The sequence below is a fragment of the Nematolebias whitei genome, chromosome 18 (assembly GCF_014905685.2).
Source record: "Nematolebias whitei isolate Nwh7 chromosome 18, NemWhi1, whole genome shotgun sequence".
Classification (NCBI taxonomy): Eukaryota; Metazoa; Chordata; class Actinopteri; order Cyprinodontiformes; family Rivulidae; genus Nematolebias; species Nematolebias whitei.
The window spans coordinates 11,181,934-11,208,639 of record NC_056515.1 but is presented as its reverse complement, the minus strand read 5'-3'; the positions used below and the strand labels follow the sequence as shown (position 1 = coordinate 11,208,639).

General features: G+C 41.8%; 1 protein-coding gene across 1 annotated transcript in view; it reads left to right on the top strand.

Annotated features, from left to right (window-relative positions):
* Window positions 1–18,972, top strand: part of adamts6 (ADAM metallopeptidase with thrombospondin type 1 motif, 6) — a 337,746-nt gene extending 318,774 nt beyond the window's left edge. The window contains exons 19-22 of the mRNA XM_037692553.1: window positions 7,509–7,713; window positions 13,753–13,929; window positions 16,661–16,817; window positions 18,826–18,972. Coding sequence (XP_037548481.1) covers window positions 7,509–7,713; window positions 13,753–13,929; window positions 16,661–16,817; window positions 18,826–18,935 — 649 coding nt within the window. The 3' untranslated portion in view covers window positions 18,936–18,972. The remainder of the gene's footprint in view (window positions 1–7,508; window positions 7,714–13,752; window positions 13,930–16,660; window positions 16,818–18,825) is intronic.
* Window positions 18,973–26,706: the final 7,734 nt, after the last annotated feature.

Genomic DNA, 26,706 nt, shown 5'->3' with positions numbered 1-26,706 from the left:
GTGGTCTCTACACCTCCTGTGGTCCCAGTGGTCTCTGTCTCCTATGGCACCAGTGGACTCTTTGTCTCCTGTGGCACGAGTGGTCTCTTCACCTTGCCTCGGTTCATCGTCTTGTCCAGGCGCATTGCCTTGGTCCTTCGCATTGCCTTGTCTAGGCACATCGCCTTGGCCCTTTGCATTGCCTTGGTCCCACACCTCGCCTTGGTCCTTCGCATCACCTCATCCAGGCACCTCGCCTTGGCCCCTTGCCTTGGCCCTACGCCTCGCCTTGGCCCCATGCCTCGCCTTGGCCCCTCGCCTCGCCTGGGCCCTTTGCCTCATCTTTGCCCTTCGCTTGAACTGCTCCAGCAAGCTGAACGGTCTTCCAGCCGCCCGCCTGGACTTTTAGTGTTTTCTTTTGTGTTTAACTAGTCCCCCTCTTGTGTTCCGTTGTGCCCTCCATCCTCTTTCCCCCCTCCTCCCTCCCAAGTTTTTGGGGAGTGGGTTTCTGGAGGACGTCTGAAGATGTCCTTTAAGAGGGAGGTACTGTAGGGATTGGTATGTTTCATGGGTTTAGCCCCATATTGTTTTGTGTTTTTTGTCTTATGTCCTTCTCAGTTTCTGTTTTCTATAGGGTTTGTGTTTTTCTAGTGTATGCTTCCATTTAGTGTTGTGTGTCTGTTCCTGCACTTCCTGGTTTCCTGATTTGTCATTTTCCCTGATGTGGTTCAGCTGTGTGTCCTCACAGGTGTTTTGTCTCGTTTGTCACTGTATATAAATCTGTGTCTCTGTGTTAGTCCTTCGTCCTGGCATTGCTTCCTGTCACCCTGGTCCTCTGTGTTTCCTACAGATTATGTAAGTATGCTGCCCCGTCAGCTGTTGTTTTGTTATTATTAATAAATTATTTTATTCATCTCCTGAGTCCTGGATTGTCTGCCTGCACCCCTGGGTTTACCTTCTCCAACCAGCATTATGACACAAATATATGCATGCATGTCCAAAAATGCAACTTGAGGTAAGTTTTATTAATGTTGGATACATTTTAAAGTTAGAATTAAATTCTGCGAACACAAAACATGTTTTTTTATTCCTAGCTTTAAAGTGGATATTAAAGTGATTAATTTAAGTGACTGTTTAAAGGTATTTTATATATTTTTTTAAATAATATAAGAATTTTTTCTTCTTTCTGCCCTCTTTTCATTCAATGTTTTCTTTTTGATGAATTTGTTTTGTTTATTTTGTTTCTTTTAAATGAATGAATAAATGAATAAAATAAAATAAAATGTTAAATGGCTTTAAACATCTGCTAAGTTCATGGCATAAACAAACAGACATGTTCCTGTTTTTAGTATTTTAGATTACTTTATAATGTAGCTATTTTTGTTTCCTTTTTTTAAATATATATATATATATATATATATATATATTTTTTTTTTTGTAATTTTCAAATCACATTTTTTTTTTATGATTGTCTACTGTTGTACTGATAAATATCTCCTGGAGGGTAAACTATATCTTGGCTGCAAGTATCAAGCTGAAAAATCCTTTGTTTTCTACAGTTGATAGTGGTTGGTCATTAATTACGATGAAGTTTAGCAACTTCTCAGTAATCATTCGAGCTCCGTGGCTTCAGTAATGTCTTCTTCTTGTTCAGTCTGGAGTGGGCGGTCTGATTTCGGTCAGCTGCGCTCAGTCTACTCCAACTCAGAGACGGGCAGACTGAGCACGGCTGGCCGGGGTCGAGTTGCCTGTTTCGGGTTGAGCAAGAGTAGCGCCCCGCTGAAGCCATGGAGCTCGAATGTCCAACGTAAAAATAACTTTACCGTGGTTTAATATGGTGCTATGGCTCTGCAGACATTGCACTTTATTGTCTTGCTTTGTGGTGTTTTTTGTGTAAAATACTTCCACACAGTGGACATGTTTCAATGAAAAGTTGGTTAGCTGTTAGCCACAGTGCTACTGCTCAGCCCTCATGTTGTAGCTGGCTGCAAACTTTGAAGTGGATTTTCTGAATGTGAGGTGGGTCTTATTTCTCCTGGGTTCATGAGACATGCCTCCGTTCAGGAAATCCATTCCATAGTTTGAAGCCAACATGTATCATGGATCGGAAATCTCTGTAGGTTGGATCGGAAAAATCCGATACGTAAATTATGCTGGTATCGGAGGCCGATACCGATACTGGATCGGATCGGCCCCATCCTTAAAAACAGTCCTGAGTGTACAGCATAAACTAGATAGGGCTAAAAACAACAAGAAGCTTATGTCCCTTGCCCAGACATAGATAACTAGGGCCCCACCGTGGATCCAGGCTTGAGGAAGGGGCTCATCAGCCAGCGCCCGGTGACTGGGTCTCTTCCCATGGCACCCAGTTGGGCTCAGCCCGATTGAGCAACATGAGTTTGCCTTTTTGTTGCCCCATCACATGCAGGAGGGGCCTAAGGAGTTGGTTGCAAAATACCGTGGGTTATAGCTGAAGGTGGAGGCCTTGGCACGCTGACTGAGGCTTACCAAAGCTGGCTTTTGGGACTTGGAACGTCACCTCTCTGGTGGGAAAGGACCCTGCGCTTGTGCGTGAGGTTAAGAGGTACCGACTAGATATACTGTAGTTGGGCTCATCTCGATGCACAGCATGGGCTCCAGAAACAATCTTTTTGAGAGGGGCTGGACTTTATTCCACTCTGGAGTTGCCCGTGGTGAGACACGCCAAGCTGGTGTGGGTCTACTCTTAGCTACTCAGGAACTGCAATAACTGTGGTTAGTAACCGAAAAAGACGGATTATCCACAAAAATATTAAGCAGCATGTTAAGGGTCACTATGTTCCTCCCTCTTTTGGAAATAGGTGTTGACTACAAAATGGAAATGCCTGTAGTCAACACCTATTTCCAAAAGAGTGAGGAACATAGTGACCTTTAAGAGTGAAGGAAAGAGTATGCAGGTCGACTACATCCTGTGTAGAAGAGGAAACCTGAGGAACATTGGGGACTGTAAGGCTGTGGCAGGGGAGAGTGTGGCCAGACAACATTGGATGGTTGTGTGTACAATGACTGCAGTTGTGAAGAAGAGAAAAAGAGTAAACTCAGATAAGAAAAGCAAATGGTGGAAGCTGAGAAAGGAAGAATGTTGTGAGCAATTCAGAAAAAGAGCTGTTAAAAGCTGTGGGTGGTAAGAAACAGCTTCCAAATGACTGGACTACTACAGCAACAGTAATTAGAGAGACAGGTAGGAAGGTACTTGGTGTGTCATCTAGAGAGAGAATGTATGAAAGGAAACCTGGTGGTGGAATAGTGAAGTGCAGGATGTCGTTCAAAGAAAGAGGTTAGCCAAGAAGAAATATGACAGTGACAGGACTGAAGAGAGGAGACAGGAATATAAGGGGATGTGACGTACAACAAAGAGGGAGAGGCGAAGCAAAAGCCATATGATGAGTTGTATGGGAGGCTGGACACTAAAGAGGATGAGAAGAACTTGTACCGATTGGCAAGACATAGGGATCAGGTTGGAAAGGATGTGCAGCAGGTTAGGCTTGTTAAAGATAGGAATGGTAATGTTATAACAAGTGAGGACAGTGTGACAGGAAGATGTAAGGAGTACTTTGATGAGCTAATGAATGAAGAGGATGAAAGATTAAGAAGAGTAGAGGTCATAGAAACTGTGGACCAGGAAGTGGGAAAGATTAGTGAGGGTGAAGTTCGGAAAGCTCTGAAAATAATGAACACCAGTGGAGGTTTGGAAATGTCTTGGAGAGATGGCAGTGAGGTTTTTGACTCTAAAATATTCAATGGCACATTTGAGGGTGAGAAAATGCCGGACAAATGGAAAAGAAGTGTGCTGGTGCCCATTTTTAAGAATAAGGGTGATGTACAAAGTTATAACAACTACAGGGGAATTAAGTTGATGAGGCTCACATTGAAGATCTGGGAGAGGGTTGTGGAAGCAAGACTGAGATTAGAGGTGACTGTGAGCATCAGTATGGTTTCATGCCAAGAAAGAGCACCACAGATGCCATTTTTGCTTTGAGAATGCTGACTGAGAAGTACAGAGAAAGTCAGAAAGAACTTCATTGTGCCTTTTTGGATTTAGAAAAAGTATATGACAGGGTGCCAAGGGAGAAGGTGTGGTATTGCATGAGGAAATCTGGAGTGGCAGAGAAGTATGTTAGACTGGTACAGGACATGTATGAGGACAACAAGACAATGGTGAGATGTGTTGTAGGAGTGACAGATAGCTTCAAGATGGAGGTGGGAGTGCATCAAGAATCGGCTCTGAGCCCCTTCTTGTTTGATGTGGTGACGGACCGACTAACAGATGAGGTTAGACAGGAATCCCCATAGACTATGATGTTTGCAGATTACATTGTAACCTGTGGTGAGAACAAGGAACAGGTGGAAGAGAACTTGGAGAGGTGGAAATATGCACTTGAAAGAAGAGGAATGAAAGTCAGCCATAGTAAGAAAGAGTATATGTGTGTGAATGACAGGGAGGCCGGTTATAAAGTGAGGTTACAAGAAGGAGAGATCACAAAGGTGCAGGATTTCAAGTACTTGGGGTCCACTGTCCAGGAAAATGGGGAATGTGATAAAGAAGTGAGAAAGAGAGTCCAGGCAGGATGGAGTGGATGGATAAAATTTCAGGAGTGACAAAAAGGTGTCAGCAAAAGTCAAAGGAAAAGTTTACAAGACAGTGGTGAGACCAGCTACATTGTATGGTCTGGAGACAGTGGCATTGACAAAACACAGGAGAAAGAACTGGAAGTGGTAGAAATGAGGTTCTCCTTAGGATTGACAAGGATGGATAAGGTTAGGAATGAGATCATCAGAGGTACAGCACAGGTTGAACAACTGGGAGATAAAGTTAGAGAGGCCAGAATGAGATGGTTTGGATATGTCCAGAGGAGGGACAGTGTGTATATTGGTACAAGGATGTTAGAAACGCAGCTGCCTGGAAAAGGACAATGAGTAAGGCCAAAGAGGAGATATATGGATGCACTTAGTGAGGACATGGATGTAGTTGGAGTGAGGACAGAGGATGCAGAGGACAGAGTGAGATGGAGGAGGATGACTCTCTGTGGCGACTCCTGAATAGGGAAAAACCGAAAGAAGAAGAATGTTAGAGGTAAAGGAAACCATCTCCAAGGAATTTGATATTCCTGTGACTACAGCTGCACATATATTTCATAAGTTTAAAGTCCACAGGACTGGAGACAACCTCCCTGGATGTCGCCACAAGAGGAGCAGTGATGACAATTTGAAATAATATGAATAACCAAAGAGCTCAAGCCACAGTGTTTCAGGGAGGATGTCTTTTAGACAGACAAGACTAAGCTGGAGCTCATTGGCAGGTCACAAACTCAAGTCCACAATCCAAAAATTAAAACATACTAAGAAAAGAGCACTGTGCTCACAGTGAAACATGGAAGAGACTCTGGAATGTTCTCAAATGTTATAAAACTGGGTGTCTGAAATTTCAGGACTATCAAAGCATTCTGGAGCGAAATGTGCCCAGTGTTGGACACCTTGGTCCAAGTTGCAGGTCTTGGGTTCTCCAACAGGATAGTGATCCAAAACACACTGTTAAAAACACCCAAGAAAGAATCCAAACCAAAAATTGGACTGTTCTGAAGTGTCCTTCTGAACCCTGATCTAAATGCTGTTGAACTTCTGTGCTGAAACATCTAGAGAATGAACCCTTCAATTGTGAGACAGCTGCAGCAATTTGATCATGAGGACTGGATAAGAACACAGGTGGAACAGAGCACCTGCAGGTGCAGAAATCTAGGAGTTACAGAAATCATATGATTGCATTAATTGCCTCAAAGATGTGTGCAACGAAATATCAAGTTAAGTGTATCATCCTTTTTGTAACTTTGTCAGTTTCGTTAGTTTGTTTGTTAAAACAAAAACTGTAGAACCAAAACTTTAAAGTAATCCCTAATTTTCATTACTTGACTTTTAGTGTTAATTATTTTCTTTTTTTATTACTTTTGTTGGTTATGGCAATCTTTGTCCCTTTTTTTTACAGAAAGGTACAAGCATATTTGTACAACTGTGCAATTACAGGTATTGTGGAAATATCCAGAAAATTTATAATATAATAGAAATCCACTGACCTGTTGTCTTTACCAGTTTTGGGGGAATTTTAAGTCTTCATTAAGGGGTTCAGACTGTCCTTTGCCCCAATAACTGGAATCACGATCTTAGGCTTGACTGTAGGTGACTCGATTGCCCCCAATAAGGCTCAATTCCAACTACCCAGAAGAAATATTATAACTGTGTATAAATTAGTTTGTGTAACCAAAGTTTGGTTATTAAAACTGAACCAATTACCAGTATTCTAAACAGCCACATATTTTCTGTTAGGGTTGAAATGTGGCTAAAAGTGAAAAATATCAGACTAAACTAGCACACTTTTCCTACAACAACCAAATCTAGTAACCAGGGCCAATCTGGAATTAACATACAAAAACTTAGGCAACTGAGTGTGTCAGCATGTGTAGTTTATTTAAATATCATCTTACCTGGACAGTATTGTAGAAGTAATGATGTACATCCACAGCTGATTAACTATTGGAGTTATTCAGATTCAAGATGGCTGCAACAGCAAGCTTGTATTAATCAACATAAAGGTTACTATAACAGTCAAGTTTCACAGATATCGGGCTAAAATTTGGTGTAGTAGTAGCCAAGAGTGATCCCTAACATATACTGTGAGTGCAACAGATTAGACTAAATATTTGTTTAAAATTTTGAAATTTTCTAATTAGGGTAAAAACAATGAGCAAATTTTATAGGAACCTTTAGTAATTAAATGGATATACCCTACAACTGATTGACTTTGGGAGCCAACTCAATTCTAAATGGCCACCACGGCCATCTGACCTTTCAAAACACAAAAATGGTTATAATTTAGTCAATTTTACAGCTATTGGCGTGGTAGTGGTGAATCATTCACAACACATACTCTGAGCATGTCATCTTACAATATTGTATAAGATCTTGTTTAGTATTAAATTCAAGGTTTGATCAAAACAACTAGAATATTGCATATATCACATAGTATAGCTCAACACAAGACCAATGTGAGATGAGTTTTTATACTTTATACCTTCATACATTTACCTACCTGTACCTATACAATCATGAAGAATACTGAGAGGTTGTATGTTAACAGGTGTGTGACTGAAATGAAGGTGAAAGAGTTTTTCAAACAAAAAAAATTCTCAATTTCACTGAAATGTAATAAACTTAATTTTACTTTCAAATTTTGGCAAGTAATGTGAAGGGTGATAAGCCTTCTTTTGAGGAATGGTAGACATTTAATTTTAGCAAATATTTGACGTTGATAAAACAATCAAATTGTGTTGTTCATCCTTTACTACCAAGATGTGTTCAGCGTCCTGCTCTTTTGGCTGTCTTACAATTATCAAGTTAATTAAATTCAACATTTCTATGAGTTTTATTTTCACTTTTACATAAACTTTTAAGTGAAGTTCTCCAGCTGTGTTGTTAGTCTTGATGCTTTTCTCTGGCAGGTGGTTAATTGGGGACTGGTTGGAGTGTGGAAAGACATGTGACGGTGGGATGAGGACGAGAACAGTCTTGTGTATCCAAAAAATTGGCCCTGCTGAAGAGGAGACACTAAAAGACACCTACTGTATGACTCACCGTCCCATTGAAAGAGAGTCCTGCAACAACCAGTCTTGCCCACCAAAGTGGGTCAATCTGGAATGGTCTGAGGTAAAACAACATTATGAATTCTTAAAGAAAAAAAATCATTATTCTACGACCAGTTTGCAAAGCATATTTATGAGTGAGTTTCCAGAATCCAATATCTGCAGTGGTCTTCAGCTTCCTTTCTCTCAAGTATTCAATCACTGCAAATGTCTCCAGCCCATATCAAGAGCAAAAGAGCTATATTTTTAACTTCTGCACAGGAGCTGTCCTCTCACAGAAAGCATGTCCAGATTTAAAACTATGCAGATTACAAATATTTAGAGAAAAAGCAGTACAGTGGTTAGCACTGCTGCATCACAACAAGATGAACTCCCTGTGCATGTCTGTTTTTTCCAGGTACTTAGGGTTCCTTCCACAGACCAAAAATATACAGGATAAGCTGATTGGTAACTCTAAATTGTCCCTAGGTGTGAATGAATGATTAGTTGGCTCCTTTGTCTATATGTGTCACTGTGGTGGACTGGAGGCCTGACCATGGTGTCCCCCGCCTCTTACACAGTGATTGCTGAAGACAGACCAGCTGTTGGTGATCAAGAGAGGGAAAAGCTGGTAAAAGATGTATGTATGTATGTATGGATAGAGAAATTTAATTTACGGTGAAAATGTTGAAGATGCTTAAACTGAGTTGTTCAAGCTAAAAGTAGCTACAGGCTACAGTTTCCAGACCATAGGTAAAAGATAAATGTAGCAAGACACTAGCTAAAAGTATCAAAGTCTATCTAGAATCTAAAAATAGTCAACAATAGATAAAAACGAAAAAGAGCTAATTGCTAGGTAAAATAAACAAAAGACTAGTTCAAATTTAAAAGTAAAATTAAAAGACAAAAGTAGATAAAGTATTTTGGAAATAATTTTAGACATCTCATTGTATTCCTGTCATGGTTTTCAGTTGTTTGGTGCATACATCTGGTCCTGGACTCAAATCTTCAAAGTGGCAAAATTGATTTATTTATAAAATAAAGTGCTGATGTTGTAGCAAAAATAACAGACAGAACATGGGGATTAGTCACAAGCACAGAGCCAGATTACCATACCATACCATTTTATTTATAGAGCACTTAAAACAGCTACAAGGCCAACCAAAGTGCTGTACAGACAGAACAACAGACAACACACGAAGCAATATACAAAATGAGGTAAATCAGAATATAGACATAAAAACGATGCAGACAATAAATATGACAAACCAGTGTGGAGCGTACAGGTTCAAAACACAGATCATCTGGTGTTGAAAGCTACTGAATAGTAGTGAGTTTTTAAATGGGATTTGAAAACCGAGAGGGAGGGGGCCAGTCTGACAAGCAGAGGTAACTCGTTCCAGTTCTGATCCTTTTCTGCCCTCGTACTCGTCTTGGTACTGCTACAGAGAAGGCCCTGTCACCTCTGCGCTTAAGACGAGTTCCTGGAACTGTGAGGAGCAATTGGTCCGCTGACCTCAGGCAACGTGGTGTGACATACGGTTGTAGCAGATCAGAGATGGGGGGGGGGACGAAACTGTTCAGCGATTTGTAAACATACAGGAGTATTTTGAACTGGATTCAAAGGTGAACCGGTAGCCAGTGCAGTGAGGCAAAAACTGGTGTAATGTGCTCTCTTTTGCCTGTACTGGTTAAAAATCGGGTTGCTGCATTCTGGACCAGTTGTAGACGTGCAATGGAGGTCTGACTGATACCAAACAGGAGCGAATTGCAGTAATCAAGCCTAGATGTAATGAATGAATGTATTACTGTCTCCAGGTTATTTTTGGACAATATGGGCTTCAGTTTAGACAGCCGCCTCAGTTGGAAGAAACAGGATTTAACAATCATGTTTACATGATTGTTAAGTTTCAGGGAAGGGTCCATTATCACACCCAGATTAGTGACTCTTTGTTTTTCTGACAGGGTTAGAGTGGAACGGTCGATGCAGTGGTTTGTGATCGTGTCATTGGGAGGGAACAACATGACTTCAGACTTCTTTTCATTGAAACTTAAGAAGTTTAAAGCCATCCAGTCCCTGATGTCAGCCAGGCAGTCGAGCAGAGGTTGAATAGAGCATGTACCATTGTGTCTTAGGGGAAAGTAAATTTGACAGTCGTCGGCGTAGAAGTGAAAGGGCATGTTGTGTTTCCAGAAAATATCACCAAGTGGCAGCAGGTACAGAGAATAGGAGGGGACCCAGGATGGACCTCTGCGAACCCCCCCCCCCCCCCCCCCAATTTAAGCTCTGTCGCTGCAGAACTAAAATCCTTGATGGAGACACAAAAGGATCTGTCAGTGAGATAAGATCTGAACCAATTGAGGGCTGATCATGTGATGCCCACCCACTGCTCCAACCTAGCACTGAGGATCTCATGGTCGATGGTGTCAAAGGCGGCTGTGAGGTCCAATAGGACAAGCAGCACAGAATCACTGGTATCTGAAGATGTCATTAAAAACCTTCAGCAGGGCAGTTTCAGTGCTGTGGAGAGGTTTAAAGCCCGATTCGAATAGCTCTAAGATGGCATGATCCTCCAGGAAGCACTTCAACTGAGACTCAACTGTTTTCTCCAGTATTTTAGAAACAAATGGGAGTTTGGAGACAAGCCGGAAGTTGGAAACGACTGAGGGGTCAAGGTTTGTTTTGTTTAGAAGAGGCTGGACAGCAGCATGTTTAAAGGTTTTTGGCACCATGCCAGTGGATAAACTACTGTTTACTATAGCAAGAATGGACGGACCTAGAGTAGGAAAAACCTCCTTTAGTATTTGAGGGGGGACCACATCAAAGGGGGAACCAGAAGGTTTCAAGCTGCACATGACCTGCTCTAGAGAAGATAGAGTGATGGATTCAAAATGGTCAAATAGAGCTACAGATTGAGGTGGGATGGATGGGTCATGAGTTAGAGGGGAACTGAGAGCCCGGGTGGTCGCAATTTTTTTCCAAAAAGAAATGTAAGATGTTCTCGCACAGCTCAGTCGAGTCTTCCAGAGGTTTTGGTTCAATGAGGTGGAGAACAGAGTTTAGGGTAGAGAAGAGGACACGTGGGTTGTGAGAGTTTGAGGTTATGATATCAGAAAAGTATTTGGATTGGCACATAAAGTGCTCAATGCAGAACCAAAACCAAACCAAGGAGAATATTGTCATAACTCGAGGAACCCAGAGTGGTATGAGACCCGGAATGAGGCAGACACAGGTGGGTACAAAAGTAACAGTGTTTATTATTTACAGTGAATAAATTAACAGTTGCTTCTCTGGTACTCTTGGAAGAGGAGGGAGATGATCAGAGGAGGTCGACTGGTGAACAGGCCACGTTAATGGGAAGATGTGTACTCTCTTACAGATTAGAAGATGTCATTGAGTCCAACTCTTTAGAAGAGCTCCAGAGGGAAACAGGACCAGGGGTCCAGCGGAGTGAGGAAGGATGGCAACTGGTGATCGGCAAGGCACGAGGAGAACCAGGATGAGGCTCAAGGAGAACCAGAATGAGGCACAAGGAGAACCAGGTCAGAACCAGGGGAACCAGGACTGAGGAGGCAGGAATGCATTACATGATCAATGCTCCAGCGAAGAGTAACACTGGACTGCAGCCTTATGTAGGAGATGATCCTCATCAGGTTGATGGCCGACAGCTGTTGATAATTAGTGGCCATCTTGGATGAGGAGCTGTAGGCAGTGATACTCTTACAATACCTCCCCCTCAAGAATCGCCCCCAGGCGACCTGAGGCGTTTCTCTGGGTGGTTCCTGAAAAAGAGGTGATGAGACTGGGGTCCAAAATAAAAGATCTGGATATCCAAGACCTCTCCTCTGGGCCGTACCCCTCCCAATCGACGAGGTGCTGGAAACCTCTACCTCTGTGTTGCACGTCTAGGATGGTTCTTACTCTGAACTCAGGGTGACTGTTGATCAGGCAGGGTGGTGGAAGGAAGTCGGGGGGTGGAGGGGACACAAGGGGCTCACAGAGACTGGTTTAATCTGGGACACATGAAACATGGGGTGAATTCTCATGGAGTTAGGGAGCTGGAGTCTTACTGCGAAGGGACTAATGATCCTGGAGATGGGGAAGGGACCGATGAAATGGGGTACCATTTTTCAGGGGGTGTCCTTCAGGTTGATGTCCTGGGTGGACGGCCATACTCTTTGTCCCACCTGGTATGTGGGCGCTGTAGAGCGGTGACGGAAGGTGAGCATCTTGTTTTGGGCCGCAGTGTGAAGCAGAACTGCCTTGGCTTGACACTAGATGCGTCGACAGCGTCTGAAATGATGCTGGACTGATGGCACCATGCAGTCCGTCTCCAGGCTGAGGAAAAGAGGGGGCATGTAACCTAAGGAGGCTTTGAATGGGGACATGCCATATTCCACCCACACCAGGTGTTGGCACCAGGCTGAGGGGTTCTTTTCAGCAATGCAGTGGAGGGTGGTTTCCAGCTCCTGATTGCAATGTTCAGCCTGGCCATTGGGCTGGGGGGGGGGGGGGGGGTAGCCTGAGGTAAGGCTGGTGGAGGCCCCTAGAGATTTGCAAAAGCAGCGCCATACCTGTGAGATGAACTGGGGACCGCAGTCAGACACCACAACGCAGGGGATGCCATGGATCCTGAAGACGTGCTGGACCATGAGTTGGGCAGTCTCGAAAGCCAAGGGAAGCTCGGATCAGAGGAGGTTGACTGGTGAACAGGCCACATTAATGTGAAGATGTGTTCTCTCTTACAGATTAGAAGATGTTGTTAAGTCAAACTCAAAATCATTAGAAGAGCTCCAGAGGGAAACAGGGTTAGGGGTCCAGCGGAGTGAGGAAGGATGGCAACTAGTGATCGGCAAGGCACGAGGAGAACCAAGGCAAGGCACGAGGAGAACCAAGGCAAGGCACGAGGAGAACCAAGGCAAGTCACGAGGAGAACCAAGGCAAGGCATGAGGAGAACCAAGGCAAGTCACGAGGAGAACCAAGGCAAGGCACGAGGAGAACCAGGACAAGGCTTGAGGAGAACCAGAACGAGGCACAAGGAGAACCAGGTCAGAATCAGTGGAACCAGGACCGAGGAGGCAGGAACGCATTAGATTGTCAATGCTCCAGCAAAGAGTAACACTGGACTGCAGCCTTATGTAGGAGATGATCCTTATCAGGTTGATGGCCGGCAGCTGTTGATAATTAGCGGCCATCTTGGATGAGGAGCGATACTCTTTCAAATATAAAGACAAAACTGGTGGGCAGGGCAGGAGCAGAAACTGAACCAATCACAAGGATCACAAGTGGGTAAAACACAACAACAAATCCTTCCATAATTACCAAAGAATACTAATGCAGCACAAATAAACAAGAAAAACACAGATCATAATAATTTCTGTGGGTTAAATGTTGGAAAAATGTTTGATATCTTGAAAAGTGTATAACATAAAATGTAAAGGTTATAGCATCAATTTAAATGTGTTTTGATATATCAATGGTTAAAAAGCACAAAGTATGAAGAAGTTGAGTGCAAAAAATACAGACTAACTTTAGAATAATGTGAACGCTTTTAAAAGTGTATTTAGTTTGGGGGCGGCTGCCAAGGAGGATACAAAATAGGCTGAGTTGGGTATGATGTGGGGAGAGATGAATAACCAAAAAATTTGCATGGTCAAAAATACAGTTTTACAAGTCATGCACACAAAAAGGCAGGATTTTAGAAAATGTTCTTTTTTAGTGCAACAACATTGCTTGTTGGTGACAAGTAAGATCCGAACATAAGCTTCCTGATGCATGCTCAATAATCAGGTCCTCTGGGCGGATTCTTCTTGTTGAAACATTTCGTCTTTTATTCAAAAAACTTCTTCAGTCTGAGGAGCTGCAATTAACTCTGTCTTATAAATAGCCCCTTCTCATAGAGGATCAACCAGTTTGCTGGTGACCACCAAAACTAGCTGTTCACATGCTAAAAGAGGACCACCAGCCTAATGACCGATCGTTAGTGCCCTCATACAGAATACGGTCAACAGCCTTGTCTTGCTCCAAATCTTTCAGGCACTCTATCAGACCTAACTTAACCTAAGCTTTTTATTCTGACCAGATCCTTTCCTACTCTTTTTTTTTATGTCTATTGTTTTTAGTGCACACCTAAATGTGGCCCAGGTTTCAAGCACCGGATCACCTTGTGCAAAAGCAGTGACCTGACCAAAACCTTCCCGCCCTCCCACTGCCCGAGCCACAATAAGCCTCCGGTCCGAATCCGCTGCAGTTTAGGACGATGTCCTCCTCCTCGGTGGATCCCTGGTGACTGGGGACAGGTAAGATTAAATTTATAAAAGCAAACCTTCAATCTGAACTTCGATATTTAATCCTAAACTAATCCTAAATCCTAAACTAATATTTTAAAACAATGCTTGTATGTTTTGAGGTTGTGATTGTGAGTCCAACTGTCCCAGCAGGCTTGTGTGTGATCATTAGCTGCAATGTCCTCATGGCTGTTTGAGGTTTCTCTGCCTCAGAGCAAGACTGCTTTTTCATTCATTCAACCTATATTTAGACAGGTAAATCCCATTGAGCCTCGAGGACTCATTTACAAGAGAGACCTGATTTCAACAAAGAATGACAACAATGGACAACAGCGACATCAATAAACAGTTATAAAATGTCATACTAATTTTTTATTTTTTTTTTACAAATAGGATAGCTAAAAAAAAAGAAGAAAAGTAACAAAAAACAGCAAGATTTTAAGGCGAATGTAGAAAACTAAAACCAGGAACATGTCTGCATTGGTCCCTGCCAGGAGTCCAACAGATTCTTAAAGCCACTTAGAGAGGTCAAGGTCGAGAGCTTCAAATCTTTTTATAAGATATTCCAGGAAACAGGAGCGGAGTAGGAGAAGGTCCTTTTGCCAAGTTCAGTCCTCACTGAGGGAACACTGCAGGTAGTAATGTCCTGAGAGCGCACGCTGTAGCTGCACTCACGCAGAGACATGTAGGAGGAGATGTATGAAGGCAACAGACCAAGAAGTGATTCAAAGATGAAAATGTACCAGTGGGAGAGTCTGCGTGAAGTTAATGATGTCCAGTTAACCAGTGAATGCAGGGTGCAGTGGTGGGTACGATAATCACAGCCAGTTATGAATCTTAGTGCACCATGATAGACAGCATCCAACATCTGCAGGGTTCTTGTAGAAGCGTTCATGTAAATAATGTCACCGTAATCAATGGAGGGAAGGAAGGTCACAGATACAAGGCGTTTCCTAGCATTCAGGGTTAGATAGGATCTGTTTCTGAAAAAGAAAGCTTCAGACCTTTTTGCAAGGTTTTCCAGGATATAGGAGCAGAATAAGAGAAGGCCCTTTTGCCTAGTTCTGTCTGCATCGAGGGAACGCGGCAGGTAATTATGTCTTGAGAGCGCACGCTGTAGCTGCACTCATGATGTGACATGTAGGAGGAGATGTATGAAGGCAACAGACCATGAGTGATTTAAAGATGAAAATGAACCAGTGAGAGAGTCTGTGTGAAGGTAATTATGACCAATTGACCAGTGAATACAGGGTGCAGTGATGGGTACAGTAGTTACAGCCAGTTATGAATCTTAACGCACCGTGATAGACATCGTTCAACATCCGCAAGGTGCTTGTAGGAGCATTCATGTAAGTAATATCACTATAATCAATGGCCAGAAGGAAAGTTGCAGTTACAAGGCACTTCCTAGCATTCAGAGTTAAACAAGATCTATTTCTGAAAAAGAAAGCCAATTTTAATTTCAATTTCTTTATCAGATTTTGACATGAGGCTTAAAAAAGAAATGTGCATTGACCAAGATTCCCAAATATTTGTAAGAAACTACAAACTCAATAGAAACACCATTCGTAGATAAGATAGAAGAAAGAACAACTGGTACCAACTTCCTGTTTGAAAACAACATCCCTTTGGTTTTATCAGCATTTAGCACCAGTTTGAGACGGAACAGGTCAGACTGAATGATGTCGAGTGCAGACTGTTTAAGCTGGAAAACCTTAGCAACTGTTCTAGCTCAACAATAAACAACTGTGTCATTGGCATAGAAGGACATAAGGTAAGGATGTGACAGGAATGATCTGACCTACATTACTTGTGTAGATTGTAAAGAGGGTGGGTCCTAAGACTGAGCCTTTTGGTACACCATTGTTGACAGTTAGCTAGCCGGAGGAAATACCATTGTGTTGAACACATTGCCTCCGATTTGAGAGATAATTAGAAAATCAACCGATAATGTGATCTGAGAAACCAATTTCTGAGAGCTTATGACACAAGATGTTATGATCCACAGTGTTGAAAGCTTCAGACAGGTCTAAGAAAAGTGCAGCACAACAATCCTTAGCATCCAATGCTTCAACAACATAGTTAAAAACCTTAAACAAAGGGGTCGTGCTATGGTGTTTCCTGAAACCAAATTAATGGGGAGGTAAGATGTTAAAAGAATCCAAATACTTCTTGACTTGAGTATTTATCATTTTTTTTCTAAAACCTTAGCAGTAATAAAAAGTTTAAAGATTGGCCAATAGTTGTTCAGTATAGTGAGGTCTCCAATGGTTTTTATTGAGTTATTTTGTTTGCAGAAACAGGTAGAGAAACACACCAAGTTTGCTAATGGCATGTCAAATTAATAATGATGTCCTTTTTAAAATAGAAGTTACAAAATTCATGAAAGTATCCCAAAAAACATAAAGTCAAACAATCATGAGACTAAAAATGTCTTTAGACATCAGTTGGGCTCCTAAAGGCAGACAGAATACAACCTAAATGAAGCCAAGAAGGTGACTCATTGGCTCTGTGTCCTGATGATTGATTGAATAAAGGTGTGCAGCAGTGTGTGTGTGAGTGTGTGTTGGGGGGGGGGGGGGGGGTGTCAGTGTGTGCAGAAGGCTGATTGTGTGTCTGGAGGTTCCTGCACATATCTCAGGGTCATAGAGGAAAGATGCTCCTCGGTTACCTCGTTAAATGTATTGTGTAAATGTGTTCCTGCAGAAGCATTAAGTTGTGCTGTGATGTCTTTCTGTTCCAGTGTTCGGCTCAGTGTGGACTGGGACAGCAGATGAGGACGGTGACATGTCTGTCCTACACTGGACAGCCATCAAACGAGTGTGCAGAATCCCTCCGGCCTGCCATGATGCAGCAGTGTGAAAGCAAGTGTGACGTCACCCCAGTCTCCAGTGGTGATGGTAAGATAACAAGAAAAAAGTCTCGGTCTAAAGAAAACCTGAGGAAAAGTCTGATTGTTGCTGTAGTTTGTGGACTGTTTCTAACTGAATGTGGAAAAGGTTATAAACTATCTCTATCTTCAGATTCACAGTACTGCTGTGACGTAAACACACCTCTCCACTTTTCCAGCAACATTAATCTTTCCAGTGATGTTGGCTCTGAGTCAACTCAATCCTCCACATACACTTACACATGATGGATGGCCATTCAGTTGCATGAAGTGGGGTCTTTTGATGAGACTGAATGGAAAATGTGAGCAGTGTTCACAGGCTGGCTAATGGGATTAGCTGCAGGCTAATTGTTCCTTCATGGACAGCAGTGATGCAATGTCTCGAACCATTTGGCTTTGTGGAGGTAGGAGACAGAGCCTAATAAGGGAAGACACTCTGATCGTGATAAGGCACAGCCTGTCCAGCATCCAGCAAGAAGTTTGAAAGTGTGTGTGAGAGAGGGGGGGGGGGGGGGGAGAGAGAGGGGGAGAGAGAGATTGCGACCAATGGCAGTCAGCCCAGTGTGCAGGGTGAGTAGGGCCAGGATCTGTCAAAATCTTGCATCCAAGTAGAGTTGCAGTTTTAATCCTATTGAGCAGCAGTAAGCTGCTCCCATTTCTTGTAGCAGGCAAATGTGAGTTTATTTGTCCTGACCCGAGTCCTATTATTACATACAATTAAGATTCAAGGCCTGGAAATCCAGGAATGGATGCGTATCGTCCACCAAAGAAATCATCTTACGATGAAAAAGGATGAAGTTATGAACATTTTGATCAAACCTTCTAGATGGTGCTGTGCAATCTTAAATGAAAGCACTGCTTTATCCAGACACCAGCCTGTCATGTTGGGTCCCTGTTTTTGCTTCCCCGTTCTGTCTGCGGTGGAGTGGAATTGGAAATATCTTCCGTCCGTCTGTACATGTTGTGAGCGTGATAACTTGAAAAATAAGTGAGGTAATGACTTCTTCCTCCTGTGGCTGCATCTAGACATAATAAAAATTCCTTTCAAAATTGGTTACCACTTTAAAATCCAAGACGGCTGCCACATGGCTATGTGTGTGTGTGTGTGGGGGGGGGGGGGGGGGGGGGGGGGTAAACTGACCACCCAAATCATTTGAGAAAACTATGCTTTCTAGTTTTTATATTGCCTAAAATTACAATTTTCTCTAATGATTGGGGTTGCCGAAGATTAATCTATGGGGACCATGGCCACCATTGACACCCCCCCCCCCCTCCCGATTCCACTGTTGCACTGGTCATGGATAAAATTCCTCCCTCCACTCATCAGGATCTGTTACTCTGCAAAAATTAACTACCTCTGTTTCTACCATTGAATACTTTGCACCAAAAGCATTTTTACTTGGGTTTCCTGTTCATCCCAGTTCTGAAAAACATATCTCAAAAACTACAAAACATTGAATCTGTTCAAATCCCTCAGAGACAGGGGACATCAGCGTACTACTAGTTTAACCTACGATGGTTCGTGTAATGTCAACAAAGGTTTCCTATTGTTTCTTATGTCAGTTTTGGTGTTATATCTTGCTTTGGAAGCTCCTAATAGGCACGAAAATCTGTTAAATTCAAATTTTCTTCTAGACCAGCTGTCCTAGCTGGGGTGGGGTTGAGTCTCCTGCAAGTTATCAGCATTTCTTTTCTCTAACACACCTGATTCATATGGTTGAAATAATTTCTCAGGATGTCATCACATTTTTAAAAGCGTCTAATTCATTTAAATAATGTGTGCTGAAAACATCTTAAATATGTACGATAGTTATGAGACAGAGTTATTGTTCTTTCAATTGTTTTTCATAAAATTCAGTTTTTATCAATCTGACTAAAATAAGTTGGTTGTACAAAGAGACAAAGCCTGGGGTTTCATACTGGTCAGGACTTAGAAGGTTAGACATGTTATACAGCTGAACAAAGGTTTTCCTAGAAATCATCCCTGCGTAACCAAACTTTGTTCCTCATTTCCACAGAATGCAAAGATGTAAACAAGGTGGCTTACTGCCCGCTGGTGTTGAAGTTCAAGTTCTGTAGCCGAGCGTACTTCAGACAGATGTGCTGCAAGACCTGCCAGGGGCTGTGAGCAAGACAATCACAAGATGAATCCAAAAGGCACTGAGGGGGTGAGAATAAGAACTGAGGCAGGCTGCTTGAATGAATAAAAAAAGAGACTTCCTGTTTATGGACTGGATCATCTTGCCCTTCATTATGGTGGAAACATAACCACTGCTCATCCCATGGTGCTGGCACAAACTTCAAGTTTTTGTTTTTTATTTTCACTTCTATGAAGTGGAACTCAGAAGATTACTCTTTAACAATGTTATATTTATTATTATAATAATAATTAGTGATAACATTGGTAGTCTTTGTCTGTATGTGCTCACTATAAATCCAAAAGAGCTGGACACATGAGAAAGAAGATCTTCCCAGAAGATAAAAAAGCAGAAGAGAGCACACTTATCTCCTGTCTTTGGGACATTTCTTACAGTACAACTGCCCATCTGACATAATAATAATAATAATGTCATCACAATGTCAGCACTGTATGTTTCCATACAATGGCGAAATTAGTCTCTGCATTTAACCCATCCACCACCAGGTGGTGCAGTGGGCAGCTATTGAAAGCGCCCGGGGGACATTTTGGGGATGAGACGTGCTGCCCAGAGACGCCACGTGATGTGCAGTGACTGGGGATCGAACCTGGGACTTTCGGGTCCCAAGCCGGCTGCCCTGCCTCTACACCATCTCGGCCCCCTACATGTGGCTTTATTCTACCTTTTTAAGTAAAAACTTTACCAATTCACAGCTAAAATACAGTGGAGAGACCGTATACTGTACGATAACTGTACAATTCAAAACAGAGCAACATTTTCTCCACAGATCTTTCTGTCAGATGATCCTAACCTCCTCATACACTTTAAGGATTTGTCTTTTGTAAATGGTGCTACTTTAAGACAAAAAAAAAAACAATGACTCTTTTCTCCTACGCTGCATGGGTGTCTCTGTTCCTCATATTTAAATGTGAGGCCTCACATTTGTGGGGTGGCTGAGTGGTTAAAGCAATCATCCTCCAATGCAAGAGTTGGGGGTTCAATTCCACCAGCAGTCACATGCTGAAGTGTCCCTCGGCAAGACACTGAACCCCTCATTGCCTCTGATGTGTGTCCCATCGGTGTATGAATGTGATCTAAAGCATTGATTAATCTTTGTATAGATCTAGTAGAGTATGAATGTGTAAATGAGGCACAGATTGTGTTGTAAAGAGCTTTGAATATATTGATGATAGAAAGGTGCTATACAAGTACAGTTCATTTACCATTTACATGAACGTTCATACTGCCTCAAAAAATTGGTGCTCAAAAAAAATCACGCTGCAGCTCTGCTTTTTAAAGATTCCAATATGGAGGTTTTATTTCCCTTATGAAGAATTCTTTTTTTTTTTTTTCTAGGAAACAACCTCTTCATTAAAATCACCGCACAGTTATAATCTTTTTAATTGTTTACGATTATGTGGTTTTATTTTCTAATCAAGAGTTCAAGGAATGGCTCAACTATTTTGTAAAATGTTCTTGTTGGTATTTTGTGAAAATTTTAACATGAAATATAAAACCAGAGTTAGACAACAATTATCATAGGATGGTTATTGTGATTCATCCATTCCATTCATCTTTTCTCGCTTTTTCCTTTCTGGGTCACAGGGGTCAGTGTGTATGTACAGAATGTGACAGCACCTCTGAATTTCAATAAAAAAAACACATTTTGATGCAATATTTGTACATTTTAGACTTACTCTGTGGCATGTTCCAACTTAAAATTGATATACTTGTGATTTTGGCATTTTTGAAGCAACATTCTGGTTAATGCTATCAATATTAGCTGATCAGTCAGCAAGCATGCAGCATGAAGGAAACAGCAGAAGTCTTTGTCCACGCAAGGCTAATAGCTAGCCAAACAAGGACCAGTTATTTGTTGTTTTTCAAACTTATACATTGTTTCTTTCTCAAAAACAATATTCTGGTAGGAAATGTGCTTCGACCTTTTCTCGCTTCTTCCATTCTGGGTCGTGGGGGTCGCTGGTGCTCATGTGCAGGTGCTCGTCATCAAATTAGAATATCATGAAAAAGTTTATTTATTTCAGTAATTCCATTCAAACAGTGAAACTTGTATATTATATTCATTCATTACACACAGACTGATATATTTCAAATGTTTATTTATTTTAATGTTGATGATTATAACCGACAACTAATGAAAACCACAAATTCAGTATCTCAGAAAATTAGAATATTACTTAAGATCAATTTTAAAAATTGGATTATAAGAAATGTTGGCCAACTGAAAAGTGTGAACATGAAAAGTATGAGTATGTGCAGCACTCAATACTTAGTTGGGGCTCCTTTTGCCTGGATTACTGCATCAGTGCAGCGTGGCATGGATCGATCAGTCTGTGTCACTGCTCAGGTGTTCTGAGAGCCCAGGTTGCTCTGATAGTGACCTTCAGCTCTACTGAATTGCTGGGTCTGCAGTTATCGCATCTTCCTCTTCGCAATAAAGCATAGATTTTCATAGACAACATGCAAACTCCACACAGAAAGACTCCTAGCCAGGATTTGATCCAACAACCTTCAGGCTGAAAGGTGACAGCTCTACCAACTGAGCCACCGTGCTACATGAAAAATAATTTTCTGGTAATTAATATATTTTTCTGGTAGATTTCTCACATGCTGAATAACCTACTCATTTTAGGTCGTTTATTTCCACAAGATTACTCAGCGGGCAGGTTGACCTGGTTCAAATCCCGGCCAGGGGCCTTTCTGGGTGGAGTTTGCATGTTCTCTCCATGCATCTGTGGGTTTCCTCCGGTTTCCTCCCACAGACCAAAAACATGCATGTTAGACTGATTGGTAACTCTAAATTGTCTCTAGGTGTGAGTGAGAGAGTGAATGGTTGTTTGTCTCTATGTGGCCCTGTGATGGACTGGAGACCTGTCCAGGGTGTACCCCGCCCCTTACACAGTGATGGCTGGACATGGTCACCAGTGACTCCCACGGCCTGAAAAGGAAGAAGCAAGCAAAGGTAATGGATGGATGGATACATTTTTTGAATCCAGTAACATCAAGCATGTGTTTTAATACACAGTAGAGGTTCTGAGCTACTGAACCAAGTTACAAATGTGTCCTTTTTCAACAACTCAGTAACTCTGATAAGGCTCATATGTCCCAGCTTTGAAAGCAGCTGGAACAGTAAGAGAGTTTCTAAAGTCACAGACAAGCTGATCCATGCACAGCAGAGGATTTGTGCACATGTATTTGACAGTTTGCACGTGCAGAAAATTCCTACTTGTGCAAATTGAAATGTGTACATTTGGAAAACTGTTTATGCATTTGTGAATCTTTTTGTGTGCTTGTGTGATTAATACCGAGACTAATTAATCTTCATAGTAATGCTACCTTGTGTTTAGCCAATTAATATACATTATTTGAACATTATGATGTTCTTTCTTTATGGAGAGAAGATTAACTTTGAAATTGGGACAGCTAGGACGCTAGCACTAGAAGAACAATGAGTTACTCAGCCATATAATTTTTTTTTTTACTTATTAAAGGTGCAGACATTTGATTTCACAAGAGGTAATGTGATCAAATGAACAGAGACTAGTTGGCAAAGCTGTGGGAAATGGGAGTGCTGTGGGTGCAAAAGCACCACCTTGTGGAGGACATTTAATCAAAAATAAAGAAATAAGATGAATTCTTGAATGATTAAACTATTTTGAAACACATATTCACGAGTCTCATGTAAATTTATAATAGTCATATTTTTCTGGTGACCTAATAATCATGGGAATTAGGTTTCTGTTTGGAGCAGTTCTCACTTTACGTGATCCATCAGCTGATGCTAGTTGGTGACTCAAAAGTAAGAGAAAACAGTTTTTGTTGTTGCAGTCTGTTTGGAAGCAAGCGAGTTATGGGGACAGGTTTTGCTCAACCAGTTTCTGAAAACAAAAGTTTATTTTTGTGTACACAGTTTTAAAAGGCAGTTCAATGGTTTAGTGCCATGGCCTTGTAACTCTGAGGTTTCCCTTTTGAGCTCAGATTGCTACACAAAGGGTAAAACAATTGCTAAATCTTTCATGTGAGTTCACTCGTTGTGGCACATTGTGCAGAAAGGAGCAGCCGAAAGAACTAACGTTTTAAGCTGTGCTCATTCTTTTGTTGCCCTCATCACACCTGTTTTTGTGCCCTCCTTGGCAGCTGCCCCCCCCCCCCCCATGTAGCCATATGATTTACTTTGCTTCACAAATAAAAATAGACAAGTTTGAAAATTATTTATCAATGAGTTTTTTAGACCTAGTTTTATGTCAGAGAGCTGGCCTGTTGGACAAAAGGCCTTGTTGGAGCATTGCAAGTGGAAGGTTTCTGAATGTGTTCAGTTATCTTTATTGTTTTGGATGTTTGTAACGTGTTAACTCTTGTTTTCAGTTGCTGTTTGCAGGATTAACATTTTAGTTCGAGCATCTTACTTGATTTTCACACTAGTGAGGTTTAGAAGTTTGTTCAAGTTCAGCGTCATCTTTCAGTCCAGTCTTTTTAAGCCAAGTTAAATCTTGTAAAAACTGAGAAATAAATAAATCGATCAACATGTTGTTTTTGCTCATAATAAAGACAGCATATTTATACTTAGCAAGAGCCCAGATTTTGTGTTTCCACTCCTGTTTATCACATCCTTTTGTCACTGAATGAAAATTGAGCTGAATGGTGCTTTCAGCCCACTTGTATTTTTTTTTTCTTTAAGTGCTGTGTTTACCTCCTGGCTTCCTCCAGCTAGGCTCCAAGGGTTACAGCCTTCCCAGGGTTCTGGTGCTGTCAAAGTGGGGCTGGAACATTGTACTTATCTCTTTTGTTGAACGCCAATGGTTTGTCTTTGTTTATACCTCACACTGGGAACTTTACTGATAAAAGTGTACTGTTGTTTGTGCAACCTCCAAAATGGACACTAATACAGATGAAATGGTTTGCTGGTGTGGCTGTTGTGGAAAAAAAAAAAAAAAAAACTCAGTAAGCTTTAGATTTGAGGAACGAGGGGTAAACCAGATGAACATCAATGGACTAATAGGATCTGGTTCAAGAAGTTTACAACCCTATTTTTATTGTATTTCTTTGTTACCACCTTCTGCATGACAAGTGTGAACACATTTTGATTTGTTACGTAATCTTGAGCGGGGCACTCGGGGTGCTGTGTAGCATCTGAAACCAGTTTCTTCAAATGGACTTGTGTACTGACGTGGGAGGAAGAGCCTTTGGAAGCAAACTGGCTGTGAACTCAGATGCTTGAATGTCAAATTGCTTTTAATAGTGCAAAAAGTATGAAAAGCAGTGTGTGATTAATTGCATTTATTTTTTATCAGTATTATTGCTGGTGAACTGTTACTAGTTTTTTTTTATGTTAATTATGCGCTAATTTATTGTTGACACGTGTACATTTATTTCACTGTATGCAAACTGAAATCTAGGGTAATTGAAAAAAGTGCAGTGATTCACCAACATGTTTCAAAGGTAGATGCAATAAAAAAAGAGCAGCTTTTTCACAGACTGTGTTTAAAGTTTCATTTCCTTTTACTGCATGACAAAATCACAATCAGAATCGGAATAAACTTTATTGGCATTGCACCGAGATACAATGCGAATATTTACGTACAGTCGTCCGAAGATGGGCCGAGTGCACGAAGCTGCGGCTAAAATAATCAGCGCGGCCTTCTTATTCTTATTCAGAATAATATTTTGCTTAGATAAGAAAAGGAAAGAAAACATGAGGAGAAAATGTAGAAAAACAAGAACCTTTAACAAGATTTCATGAGTTGTTTGGCAACTTGAACCATTGAGTGTTGAATTGGAATTGTCTGTGCGAGTTTATCCCATTCTCCCAGGCGATAGCTAGCTAGATAGATAGATAGACAGATAAATAGATAACCCTAATCTCAGCAAATGGAATCTGGTGCTCACTGAACTTCGCTGATGAGAGAAGACCAAGTTCAAGGGATGGCCCTGATTGGACATGATCATCCTGATCTTGGAGTGTGTCCTCTGATTCACAACCTTCTCCACAGAGTCTAGGCCAAGTCCATCAGTCTGCCTTCTTAATGAGACGATTCAGCCTTAGGATATCCTTCTTCTTAGTGATGCCCCCCAAACACACAGCACCAAAAAAAAAAAAAAAGTACACTTGACACAATGGACTGGTAGAACATATGCAATAGAGCAGATCCTGAAAGAAGCTAGCCTTCTGAGAAAATACATCCTGCTCTGCCCCTTCTTGTGCACAGCATCCACATTTGCAGTCCAATTCAGCTAGATACTTATAGACCACCTCAACCTCCGATCATTCAATAATGATGGGCTGCTGAAGGGGTGGTGCTCTGCAGAAATCCAGCACTACCTCTTTGGTTTTTGTGACATTCAGCAAAAAACTTGTTCAGATGGGACCACCCAATAAAGTCCTTCACCAGGCCCCTGTACTTCCCCTTCTCACCCTCCCTAACACATGAAGTGTCATCACACACACACACAATTGCAGTGTCGTCAAAGAATCTCTGCATGTGCATGTATCAGAGTTGTATTGAAAGTCAGTGGTGTAGAGGGTGAAAGCACTGTACCCTGAGGTGATCCTGGGCTGCTGATCAATGGTGAGAACCTACAACCCCCAACTCAGACAAACTGGGGCCTGTTGTTCAAATAGCCCAATATCCAGCACACAAGGTGGGCTTCCACAGACATAAGTTTCTTGAGAAGGCTGGGATTGATTGTATTAAAAGCACTGAAGAAGTCAAAGAATAACATCCTCACCATACACCCAGCCACATCAAGGTATGCGAGGGCACAATGTAAGAGGTAGAAAATGGCATCCTCAACACCCACCTTCTCCTTGTAAGCAAACTGAAGGGGGTCTCTCACCTCCAACACTTGAGAACGAATAAACTGAAGGACCAGTCGCTCCAGTATTTTCATCATGTGTGATGTGAGTGCAACCGACCTGTAATCATTAAGCTCCTGGGGTTAGGTCTTCTTTGGGACTGGAACGATGCAGGATGTTTTACACAGTGAAGGAATGGCGGGCACCTCCAAGAGTGGAAGAGAGGCACATTGAAGAGGAAAGGGATGGTGATGATCAGAGGAGGCCAATGGGGGTGAGCAGCTGGTCATTGGGGGACTGAACCGATTGAAAAATGTGTTCATTTTCTCAGCTGTCTGAAGATCCATACAGACCACCCTCCCCTGCTGCTGTAACCAGTTAACTTTCATGCAATTCTAGACTCAACGCATGTTATTATCCTCCGTCTTCTTCTCAGGACTTTTGCTACGTACATGCATACGTACATACATACATACATACATACATGTTTGTGTGTTGTACATGTTTTTTTGTCTTTCAGATACACCTGGACTTATACCTGGACCTACCATTTTGTATTCATTTATCTCTCCTTCCTGTCCTCTCAACCTGCCGGTCAAAGCAGATGACCGCTTGTCCTGAGCCTGGTTCTGCTGGAGGTTTCTTCCTTTTAAAAGGGAGTTTTTTCTTTCCACTGTTGCCACTGTGCTTGCTCAGGATGGGAGACTGCATCGAAGCCAAGATTCAACTTGTCTGCTGGATTCCTTAGATAGAGAACTTTACTGATTGGCTTTTATGTATGTGAATGTTTCTGTAAAGTGCCCTGAGATGACTTTGTTGTGATTTGGCACTATATAAATAAATTGAATACATACATGCATACATGCATACATACATGCATACATACACACACGCATACATATACACACACAGACACACACACACATACATATATACACACACACACA